The sequence below is a fragment of the Protobothrops mucrosquamatus genome, unplaced genomic scaffold, assembly GCF_001527695.2.
Source record: "Protobothrops mucrosquamatus isolate PMUCROS unplaced genomic scaffold, P.Mucros_1.0 scaffold4135, whole genome shotgun sequence".
NCBI classification, from domain to species: Eukaryota; Metazoa; Chordata; class Lepidosauria; order Squamata; family Viperidae; genus Protobothrops; species Protobothrops mucrosquamatus.
Genome location: NW_015390063.1, coordinates 25175 through 36947, shown reverse-complemented (window position 1 = coordinate 36947; position 11773 = coordinate 25175). Strand labels below are relative to the sequence as shown.

At 48.1% G+C, this 11773-nt stretch overlaps 1 protein-coding gene across 1 annotated transcript in view; it reads right to left on the bottom strand.

The window, feature by feature from the left end:
• Positions 1-11773, bottom strand: part of LOC107298618 (F-box DNA helicase 1) — a 24338-nt gene that overhangs the window by 9624 nt on the left and 2941 nt on the right. Inside the window, exons 3-10 of the mRNA XM_029286577.1 lie at positions 11274-11438; positions 9671-9903; positions 7404-7543; positions 5725-5863; positions 4298-4488; positions 3351-3434; positions 1534-1625; positions 5-47 (exon numbers count right to left, since the gene is read on the bottom strand). Of these exons, the coding sequence (XP_029142410.1) occupies positions 5-47; positions 1534-1625; positions 3351-3434; positions 4298-4488; positions 5725-5863; positions 7404-7543; positions 9671-9903; positions 11274-11438 (1087 nt within the window). The remainder of the gene's footprint in view (positions 1-4; positions 48-1533; positions 1626-3350; positions 3435-4297; positions 4489-5724; positions 5864-7403; positions 7544-9670; positions 9904-11273; positions 11439-11773) is intronic.

The window sequence follows — 11773 nt, the reverse complement described above, 5'->3', positions numbered from 1 at the left end:
GGACCATTTCTTGGTGTACTGGATCAGTGTGTACGTTTTCCCAGTGCCTGTGTGAAAAATTAAAAACATTTCAGTCCTTCCAGGTTGTTACTTCCTAGCCAGGTTCCTTCCAGACAGCCAGGATGGCAGAAAACAAAAACCCCAGGACTTTGCAGGTTGAAGGTGTGACGTTAGACTGAAGCTTCCATGTCTACAGATGAAATTAAGGAAGGTGCATAAAATCCAGGACTAATAGATCTAATAGATCCCTTCCGATGAGAAGGAACCAAGTCATTAAGGAAACAAAGGGGGAAAAAAGTCACTTGAACCAGAGGAAAAAAAAACAAAATTGGGTTCTCCTGTGCAAATCCCATCAACAGCTATCAGACTTGAAAACCAACCAGGCAATACAGGCAGTCCTCGACTTACGACCACAACTGTGCCCCAAATTTTGGTTGCTAAGTGAAACATTTCTTAGGTCATTTTTGCCCCATTTTACAACCTTTCTTGCCACAGTGGTTAAGTGAATCACTGCGGGTTGTTAATTTAGTAACATGGTTGTTAAGTGAATCTGGTTTCCACGCTGAGTTTGCTGGTCAGGAGATCGCAACAGGGGATCCCGTGACCCTGGGGACGCTGCAGGTCATAAATAGGAGTCAGTTCCCAAGCGTCTGAATTTTGATCACGTGACCGTGGGGATGCTGCAAAGGTTGTAAGTGTGAAAAGGGGTCGTAAGTCCCTTTTTTCCACGCCACTGTAACTCTGAACGGTCACTAAGTGAACTGCTGTAAGTCTGGGACTATCTGCCGGTCTTGTCAATCTACAAAGAAAGCCCACCCATTCTGCCAGCCTAGTGGAGAAGGATGTGGGTAAGTGTATATGAGTGTTTGTGTGTGTGTGTGTGAGAGAGAGAGAGAGAGACAGAAAGAGCGCAAATGGATGGATGGAGGAGAATATTTGAAGCTCACAGTTGAACTGCTGGGTTCTTGATATCTCCCGAGTTTGGTCATTTTCTTACATTCATTTCATGACCCAACTAGGTAACAACATCAGTGCTTGAAGGGAGTGCGGTTTGTGGAGGAGGAGGAGGAGGAGGAGGAGGAGGAGGAGGAAGAGGACGACGACTGAGCGGTCCTTGGTGCTCTCTGAGGTTTTCTTGCAGATGTTTCATGAGCCAACTGCATCACATCATCAGTGCTAAAAGGCTTCTATGCACTGATAATGTTCCCTAGTTGGGTCATGAAACGTCTGCAAGAAAACTGCCCAGCTCAGAGAGCAACAAGGACACCCCCCCAGCCCAACCACGAGCTACAAATATTCTCTTCTATCGGTAACACTACAATCTCCCTATTAAGGGTGGAGAAGAAACGTAGCAGCCTACATCCCCAACAAGGAGAATATTGTTGTAAATAGCAAGAGATCTTTGGGGGAATTCAAGAAAGCTGGTGCAATGAAGATCCGGGCAAGGTGATCTCAGCTCAAAAAATATGCAAAGATTAGTCAGTTTGCACCTACAGAGGGAATCAAGTATCTCCTGGGCTGGGGCTGCCTTACCTGCAAAAGCCACAATTTTTACCCTCTCTCCAGGTGTTTTAAAGGCGTGGTTCAAGATCTGTTGTTGTTCTCTGGTAGGTTGTAAGTCAGTCCTGTTGATGAACAGAAGCAGAAGTAAAAGGTTAACATAGGTAACCAGGTGGTTTTTGCAACATAGCAAACACTGTCTAACAGTTGCCTCTTTTAAGATGGGTGGACTTCAACTCCCAGAATTCCCCAGGCAGCATCTGCTGGGGCTGGGGAATTCTGGGAGTGACGTCCACGCAGCTTAAAGTTCTCAAGGTTGGGAAACATTGGGCTAAATTATTCCACGGTTCTCCTGGAAAAACTTATACAGGTAGTCCTCAACTTACAACAGTTCATTTAGTGACTGTTCAAAGTTACAACGGCACTGAAAAAAAAGTGACTTATGACCATGCTTCAAACGTACGACCCTTATAGCATCCCCATGGCCACACGATCAAACTTCAGACGCTTGGCAACTGACTCATAATTTATGGCGGTCGCAGTGCATCAAGGTCATGTGATCCCCTTTTGCGACCTTCTGACAAGCAAAGTCAATGGGGAAGCCAGATTCACTTAACGACCGTGTGGCTCGCTTAACAACTGCAGTGGTTCGCGTGTGGCGAGAAAGGTTGCAAAATGGGGGCCAAAGTGACTTACCAACTGCCTTGCTTAGCAATGGAAACTTTGGGCTCAGTTGTGGTCGTTACGTCGAGGACTACCTGTACATGTTTGCAAACCTTATGTAAAGTCCCCATTGTTGATACAGGTAGTCCTCAACTTACGACTACAATTGAGCCCAACATTTCTGTTGTTAACATTTGTTAGGTGTCTTTTTCCCCATCTTATGGCCTTTCCTGCCACGATTGTTAAGTGAATCGCTTCAGTTGTTAAGTTAGTAACACGGTCGTTAAAAGAATCCGGCTTCTCCACTGACTTTACATCGTGGTGACCAAAACTGGATGCAGTATTCCAAGTGTGGCCTTACTAAGGCATTGTAAAGTGGTATTAACACTTCACGTGATCTTGATTCTATCCCTCTGTTAATGCAGCCCAGCACTGTGTTGGCTTTTTTGGCAGCTGCAGCACACGGCTGGCTCCTATTTAAGCGATTGTCCACTAGGACTCCGAGGTCCCTCTCACAGTTACTACTATTGAGCAAGGTACCCCCTATACTATACCTATACATTTGGTTTTTCTTGCCTAAACATAGAACCTTGCTTTTTTCACCACTGAATTTCATTTTGTTAGATAGCGCCCAGTGTTCAAGTCTGTCCAGATCCTCCTGTATCCTAAGCCTGACTTCTGGAGTGTTGGCTATTCCTGCCAGCTTGGTGTCGTCTGCAAATTTGATGAGTTCCCCATCTATCCCCTCATCCAAATCGTTGATGAAGATATTGAAGAGCACTGGGCCCAGAACAGAGCCCTGGGGCACCCCACTACACACTTCCCTCCATGTAGATGCGGTTCCATTGAGGACCACACGCTGAGTACGGCCGGTCAGCCAGCTACGGATCCATCTGGTGGTGATGCTGTCTAACCTGCATTTTTCTATCTTCTCAAGTAGTAGGTTCTGGTTAGAACGTCGTAAAAAGGGATCACATGAGCCTGGGACGCTGCAACCGTCATAAATATGAGTCAGTTGCCAAGAGTCTGAATTTCAATCACAAGACCATGGGGAGGGTGCAACGGTCGTGTGAAAAACGGCCATAGGTCACTTTTTTTCCAGTGCCGTTGTAACTTTGAAGGGTCACCAAGCGAACTGCTGTAAGTCAAGGACTCTCTGTATTGAGACACAAAGTTAACGTACGTACCTACAATCCTGTAATTCAGGGTTGATGTCCCTGCGGGGCGAATTCTCCAAGGTATGCAAATAATAATAAACATTGTAATAAAACCTAGAAGGAAAGGGAAAATGGGAAAAGTTATAATGAATCTCAAAGTAAACCCTAAACTGTATAAAATCCAGGAAAAATAATTCAGAGAGGAGAATAAACACACCTCCGCGGATTTCTGCTTTAAGGAACCAACCCTTGAAATCAGCAGCATCTGTTTGCAGATGTGTGAGAAAGCCTGGGCAAAGTTGCAGCTGCTTTATTGAGTAGGAGAGGTGTTCTATTTTGGGTTATTTATTGATAACCCACCTTAATTGTTTTTGCACATAACTCAAGGGGACGAATATATCCAATACAGCTTCCTCCTCCTACTTTTCCCACAAAAAAAACAACCCTCTGAGGTGGGTTGGGCTGAGAGACAGACAGACAAGCCTAAAGCCACCCACCCAGCTTTCATGCCTAAGGCAGGGCTAGAACTCACCGTCTCCGGCTGATTGGCCCAGAGTCACCCAGTTAGCTTTCATGCCTATGGCAGGACTAGAACTCACAGTCTCCGGCTGATTGGCCCAGAGTCACCCAGTTAGCTTTCATGCCTATGGCAGGACTAGAACTCACAGTCTCCAGCTGATTGGCCCAGAGTCACCCAGTTGGCTTTCATGCCTATGGCAGGACTAGAACTCACCGTCTCCGGCTGATTGGCCCAGAGTCACCCAGTTAGCTTTCATGCCTATGGCAGGACTAGAACTCACCGTCTCCTGCTTTCTAGCCCGGTGCCTTACCCACTAGACCAAACCGTCTCTCATGCTAGATTCTGAACGTTTTGCAAAACGTGCCCAACCCTACCAAAGATGTATTCTTATTTTTACTACTGCCGCAAAGGACAGGTTTCCATCCTAAGTGTCTCTCCTGACCCTTTGTAAACTGACCTGTTGCTGATCTCGATCCCATTCCCTCGCATGGCGTAAAGGAGGGTGGCCGTGCAGTACAACATTTCATTGATGTCCATCAGCGACATGGGAGAGGGGGGCCTTTGGAGGCAGCCCACCAGCTCCCGAATATCGCCAACACCTCCAGCGAAGAGCACAAGGGCCGCCATCACTGCCCGAACGTAGGCCGCCTGGAAGAGCATGGGTGGGATCATTATAGGGGTGGGGGCAACCTGTTGACCCTCACAGGTTGTATTTTCTGTCCTGTCTGGCAGGGGAGCAAGTTAAATGGTACAAATAGTCCTGAACGTGCAACTATTCAAAGACTGTGGAGTCCGTGGTGCTCTCTGAGCTTGGTGGTCTTCTTGCAGACGTTTCATCACCCAACTAGGGAACATCATCAGTGCTACAAGGGAGTGGGGTCTGCACAGAGGAGGAGGAGGGGAGGAGGAGGAAGAGGGGGAGGACTGTGGGGCCCCTTGTGTTCTCTGACCTTGTTGATTTCTTACAAAAGTGTCATCAGCTGACTAGGTAACATCATCAGCGCTAAAAGGAAATGGGTTTGCGGAGGAGGAGGAGGAGGAGGAGGAGGAGGAGGACGACGACGACGACGACTATGAGGTCCTTGGTGTTTGGAAGCCTGGCATTCATATAAATCACTAAATCAGGGGTAGGCAACCTTGGCTCTTTTATGACTCGTGGACTTCAACTCCCAGAATTCCTGAGCCAGCCATGCTGAGGGGAAAGGGAGAGGTTTCCAAGCTGAGCCATGCTGGCTCAGGAATTCTGGGAGTTGAAGTCCACAAGTCACAAAGCGGCCTACGCCTAGGCCAGAGGTAGGCAACCTTGGCCCTTTAATGACTCATGGACTTCAACTCCCAGAATCCCTGAGCCAGCATGAGGGAAATATGGCCCCCTCATGACTGGTGGACTTCAACTCCCAGAATCCCTGAGCCAGCATGAGGGAAATATGGCCCCCTCATGACTCGTGGACTTCAACTCCCAGAATTCCTCAGCCAGCATGAGGGAACTATGGCCCCCTCATGACTGGTGGACTTCAACTCCCAGAATTCCTGAGCCAGCATGAGGGAACTATGGCCCCCTCATGACTGGTGGACTTCAACTCCCAGAATTCCTGAGCCAGCATGGCTCAGCTTGGAAACCTCTCCCTTTCCCCTCCGCATGGCTGGCTCAGGAATTCTGGGAGTTGAAGTCCACCAGTCATAAAAGAGCCAAGGTTGCCTGCCCCCTGCACTAAATGATCGCTAAATGAATGCTTGCTAGAACTCTCTGTCCTGGAATCCATTGCCTTTGGAGTGACCATCCAATCCAAATTCTGAGCAAGACAACCCACCTCCCAGGGGAAACACCATCGAAACACGCCCAAAGATCAATTCCAGATCGTGTTTAAGCCTGCCCAGACATACTTTCTCTTTGCGACTCTCCAAATCCGGAAGATTCTTGGCGATGCAGATTTGCGCCTTGGGAAAGAGTGAGTGGCGTTCCAGACACGCGAGGATAGCGGTAGGATCTCGGCAGTGGCAGCTCCGAACAGCAGCCACACACCTGGATTGGGAAGAGAAACAGGGACAGGTGACGGCCTTCTCTACAGACATGGACTTCTTCCCCAGTTCAACTCCTTTTAGTCATTTTAGCAAGCTGGCAATTCCTAGATAATAGTAGTAGTAGTAGTAGTAGTAGTAGTAGTAGTAATAACAATAATAATAAAGTTGGAAGGGACCTTGGAGGTCATCTACTCCAACCCCCTGCTCAGATAACCTAATAGGAGTGGATTGGTTGCAGCAGGGGTCCTCAGCCTCCAGGCCACGGCCCACTACTATTGAAACGTGGGAAAGCATGCATGTGTGAAGCGTGCGCCTGCCACTCACAGGTCTCCCCCCAACAGCACCAGGTCGGGCCTCCCAGCTGGAAAGCTTGGGGATGGCTGGGTTATAGGAAGTCCTCGAGGTCGTGTGGCTTCTTGGGAAGAGCGACGGAGTCCGGGTGACCTCCGTTAAAGATACGCCTTCATTCCGCTGAGCAAAGGTGGGTCCTTTCATAAGACTGGGAGAACACTCAACGCAGTTTGAAGCACGTATATGCAGATTTCTTATCTTCACTTGCTTACGTAAGCCACCACACCGTCGATAAGGCGCACAGGGTCCTCAACGTATGGCCACAACTGAGCCCACAATTTATCTTGCTAAGTGAAAAATGTGTTAAAAGAGTTTTGCCCCATTTGATGACATTGTCACATTTGTTAAGGGAATCACCGCAGTTGCTAAATTAGCAACACGGTCGTTAAGCGAATCTAGCTTCCTCGTTGACTTTGCTTGTCAGAAGGTCGCAAAAGGGGATCCCGTGATCCCGGGTGCTGCGGCCGTCATAAATATGAGTCCGTTGCCAAGAGTCCAAATCTGGATCAAATGACCACAGGGGTGCTCCAACGGTCGTTAAGTGTGAAAAATGGTCATACGTTCCTTTTTTTCTGTGCCGCTGTAACTCTGAACGGTCACTAAATGAACTGCTGTAAGTCGGGGACGACCTGTGCAGGTGTAGTCAGACCCTTGGCAGATCCAGGGGTGCAAGAGAGAAGGGCACGGAGGGCCTCAGTCCACAGAGGGGCCGAGAGTCACACGCGACTGAATGGCTGACGAGGATGACGAGTCCTCGACTTACAATGATTTGTTTGGTGACCCTTCGAAGTTACGACGCCACTGAAAAAATTGACTCAGGACCATTTTTCACACTTACGACCGTTGCAGCAGCACCAGGGTCACGTGATCCAAATTCAGATGCTTGGCAATTGACTCACATTTATGACGGTTGCTGCGCCCCGGGGTCACGTGATCCCTCTTGCGAACTTCTGACAAGCAAACTCTATGGGGAAGCCACTTTCACTTCACAACGGAGTTGCTAACTTAATTGCATTGACTCGCTTAAGAACCGTGGCAAGGAAGGTCATAAAATGGGGCAAAACTTACTTCACGGCAACGGAAATTTGTGGCTCAATTGCGACGGTCAGTCGAGGACTACCTGTATCAGGATACCTGATTAACTAAAGCAAAAGAGAGGATTTGTGGTTGTGATACTGAAAACCACTCACCGAATTAATCCAGGCATGCATCTGGGGTAATTCCGGGTTAGGCCGTACTGCTGCAGAACGTCTGCGACAGCATACAGGGCTTCGATGCTTCTCTCCAAATACTGATTGTACACCTCCGTCCAAGAAATGAACTGAAATTCCTGAGCAAAACATTGGATATTATTTTATTTTATTAAGATTTTTTTTTCTTCAATCCCGCTCTTAATATTTGTATATGCTCCGAATGGAGTCAGCTTCACTTTTGATCGGGCACAATCTTCGCTTGAGGGACCTGAACTTTTAGAAGCATTCCTTGTTCTTGGATCCACTAAATTAGAAATTAAATTTTCTCTGGGATTGTTTCGATTCATAAAAAGCAAGACGAACACCTTAGAAAACAGGAGATTTGTCTACAAGAACAGAAGAAGTGTGGTGCAATTCTGAACACGACCTATCTCCCCATAATTCAGTGTTTGCAGCATTGTTTCGTTAATCACTTCCAAAGTGTTAGCAGATACCTGTTAGATCAACCACGGAGGAGCTGCCAAATGACCACCTTCAGGAGATCTTTGCCCTGGGGTGCCTGTAGTTGATCTTCTCCAAAACCTCTCTCGGCTGCGTTAGCACTAGAAGCTTATCATCTCTGACATGAAGGTAAGCGATGCCTTTATCTCGTCTTCCGATATTTGAGGGGCTGCCACAAAGAAGAGGGGGTCAACCTATTCCCCAAACCAAAGGTGCCCACAGAATGACACAACAGGTTCATTAAAGCATCAATCACACCATCGTGACCACCATACTGACTTTCTCACCAGTGTGGACACTACTACTTTTATGTCTGATAAGTCTGAGGGGTCCTTACTCTTGTTTTACACCGGCTGGAGTCTATATGCTTGGCTGTCTTCCTCGGAGTAAAAGGACCTATCTGATGTGATCCACTGTGGCTAACAAAGAGTGAAAGAGAAAGACTAGGGGTGACATGATAGCAGTCTTCCAACATCTGAGGGGCTGCCCCAAAGAAGAGGGAGTCAAGCTGTTCTCCAAAGGGCCTGAAGGCAGGACAAGAAGCAACGGGTGGAAACTAATCAAGGAGAGAAGCAACCTAGAACTAAGGAGAAACTTCCTGACAGTCAGAACAATTAACCAGTGGAACAACCTGCCTCCAGAAGCGGTGAATGCTCCAACACTGGAAGTTTTTAAGAAGAGACTGGACAGCCATTTGTCCGAAATGGTATAGGGTTTCTTGCCTAAGCAAGGGGTTGGACTAGATGACCTCCAAGGTCCCTTCCAAGTCTGTTATTCTTAGGAGGATGGAGAGGACCCAGTGCAGATTCAGTCTCCCTTGCAAAGTTTCCTCCATGGTCTAACCATAGACAAGAACATAACCCTGTTTAAAATCCCCTTCTGTTCACAGAATAACAGAGTTGGACGGGACCTTGGAGGTCTTCTAGTCCAACCCCCTGCTCAGGCAGGAAACCCTATACCATTCTAGGCAAACAGCTGTCCAATCTCTTCTTTAAAACTTTCAGCTCTGGACTTCTGGAGGCAGGTTGTTCCACTGGTTAATTGTTTTCACTGCCAGGAAATTTCTCCTTAGTTCCAGGTTGCTTCTCTCCTTGACGAGTTTCCATCCGTTGCTTCTTGTCCTGCCTTTAGGTGCTTTGGAGAAGAGCTTGACTCCCTCTTCTTTGGGGCAGCCCCTGAGATACTGGAAGACTGCTATCCTGTCTCCCCTCGTCCTTCTCTTTGTTAGACTCTTCGTTAGCCACAGTGGATCACATCAGATAGTTCCTTTTACTCAGAGGAAGACAGCCAAGCATATAGACTCCAGTCGGTGTAAAACAAGAGTAAGGACCCCTCAGACTATCAGACATAAAACTAGTAGTGTCCACACTGGTGAGAAAGTCAGTTTGGTGGTCACGATGGTGTGATTGATGCTTTAATGAACCTGTTGTGTCATTCTGTGGGCACCTTTGGTTTGGGGAATAGGTTGACCCCCATCTTCTTTGTGGCAGCCCCTCAAATATCGGAAGACGAGATAAAGGCATCGCTTACCTTCATGTCAGAGATGATAAGCTTCCACTGCTAACGCAGCCGAGAGAGGTTTTGGAGAAGATCAACTACAGGCACCAGGGCAAAGATCTCCTGAAGGTGGTCATTTGGCAGCTCTTCCATGGTTCTTTGAGATACGTCATCCTCAGATTTAGTTCTAAGAGCCCAGAGTGGACATTAGGAAGAGGAAATACCTTGACTGTTCCATCATCTACGTTCTGCTCAGGAAGACTCACCAACAATAGATCGACGTCTTGGCCAGAGCTTCTGTCGGAGTCGCTAGGTCCCTGGGACAAAGGTAATCGTTTCATGTGGGACACTGATGTTTCCTCTCCATCACCAGGACGAATGGAAGAGTTGTCCGAGGTGGACGATGAGTCACAAACGAAGTTCTCCAGAGGTTTCTCAACTTTGTTTGGGTTGCTTTCTGCCACATTATCGGAGCATCTCGAGATGGTGCTTTGGTGACCTGCCCAACCAACAGAGACAGAAAGGGAAGACAATTACAGCAGCTTCCAAGGACAATGTCGGCCATGTCGAAGAGCAGGGCGCTGGCGGACAATGGCAGGCCTCCGTACAGATGGTCCTCGACTTACAACAGTTCCTTTAGTGACCGTTCAAAGTTAGAACAGCACTGGAAAAGAGGACTTATGACCATTTTTCACACTTACAAGCCTCCCCCAGGATCACATGATCAAAATTCGGATGCTTGGCAACCTGATTCATATTTCTGACGGTCGCAGTGTCCCGAGGACACGCGATCCCCTTTTGCGAACCTTCTGACAGGCAAAGTCCATGGGGGAAGCCAGATTCGCTTAGCAACCGTGTTGCTAACTTAACAACTGCAGTCATTCACACAACAACCGTGGCAAGAAAGATGGTGCAAAATGTCTCGCTTAGCCATAGAAATTTCGGATTCAATTATGGTCGTAAGTTAAGGACTATCTGTACGGTTTTCCACATCTCCCATTTAAGCCTTTAAGCCCTGCTATCCGCACAGCAGACGTAAAATTATAACATCTGCAACCTTGAAACCAGTAGGAGAGAAGACATGTGTAGGGTCCTTGATGTTCTCTGAGGTGGGGGGGGGTTTCTTGCAGACCAAGTAACGACATCAGTGCTAGAAGGGTTTTAGGGAGGAGGAGGAGGAGGAGGAGGAGGAGGAGGAAGAGGAGGAGGAGGAGGAGGGGAGGAGGAGAAGGACTGTGGGGTCCTTGGTGCTCTCTGAGCTTGGTGGTTTTCTCACAGACGTTTCATGACCCAACTAGGGAACATCATCATGCTAGAAAGCAGTGAGGTTTGTGGACAGGAGGAGGAGGAGGACAACAACACTGATTGTGGGATTCTTGGTGTTCTCTGAACTTGGTGGTTTTTTTGCAGATGTTTCATGACCTAACTAGGGATCCTCATCAGTGCCAGAAGGGAGGGGGGTTGGGAGGATGAGGAGGAAGAAAAGAAGGAGGAGGAGGAGGAGGAAGAAGCGGGAAACGAAAACGACTGTGGGTTCTTCGATGCTCTCAGAGCTTGGTGGTTTCCATGCACAAGACGTTTCATGACCCAACTAGGGAACATCATCAGTGCTAGGAGGGGGAGGGGTTTGCTCTCTATATACAGGTGGCCAAATAAACAATGAGCCAAGCCTTATCAATAGGGGACAAGTGACAAATGCTGCACCAAACTGTTGCAACACAACACCCCCGCAAACTTGCATTGAAACGGCACATCACGGCTTCGGTTGTGTTTAACCAAAGCATCAGATGCAGCAAAGGCCCCCGAAATCCGGACAGCACCTGTTGCTCAGCCTTGCAACACAATGCAAAGGGTCACAACTCATCCTACCCTCGGACTCCTTCTTCCTCTCAGGAGTTGGGCAAAGGCCCCCGTTGGAGTCTCGGCTGGCCGGCCTCTGGCTGAGGGGCTGCGTCAGGGCGGCTGTGCCTTCTGGGCTCTGCCGAGGAGCTTCGGCATCACTCGCTGCTGGGCCGAGTTGCTTGGAAGAGCTCACTGACCCACAAGAAAACAACAGAAAAAAATGTCACTGGGTTAACAGAAGACCTACAAGTGAAAGACGAAACCCCCGTTCCATTGCAAACCCGGACCCTGCCTTTTGCAAACCACAATTGATGGTTTAAGGTGTTGTCTCCTGCCAATCGTATTTTAAGCAATCAACCAGGGTTCATCCAACTATCACACAGAGTTCAGAGCAGCATAAGTAGCATAGTTCAGCATAGAGTAGCAAGACAGGAGACCAATAAATTTAACAAATGAGGAAGGGAGGGAGGGAGAGAGGGAGGGAGAGAACCTCTGGTCCCAAATACCAACCCAGATTGGATCCCCCC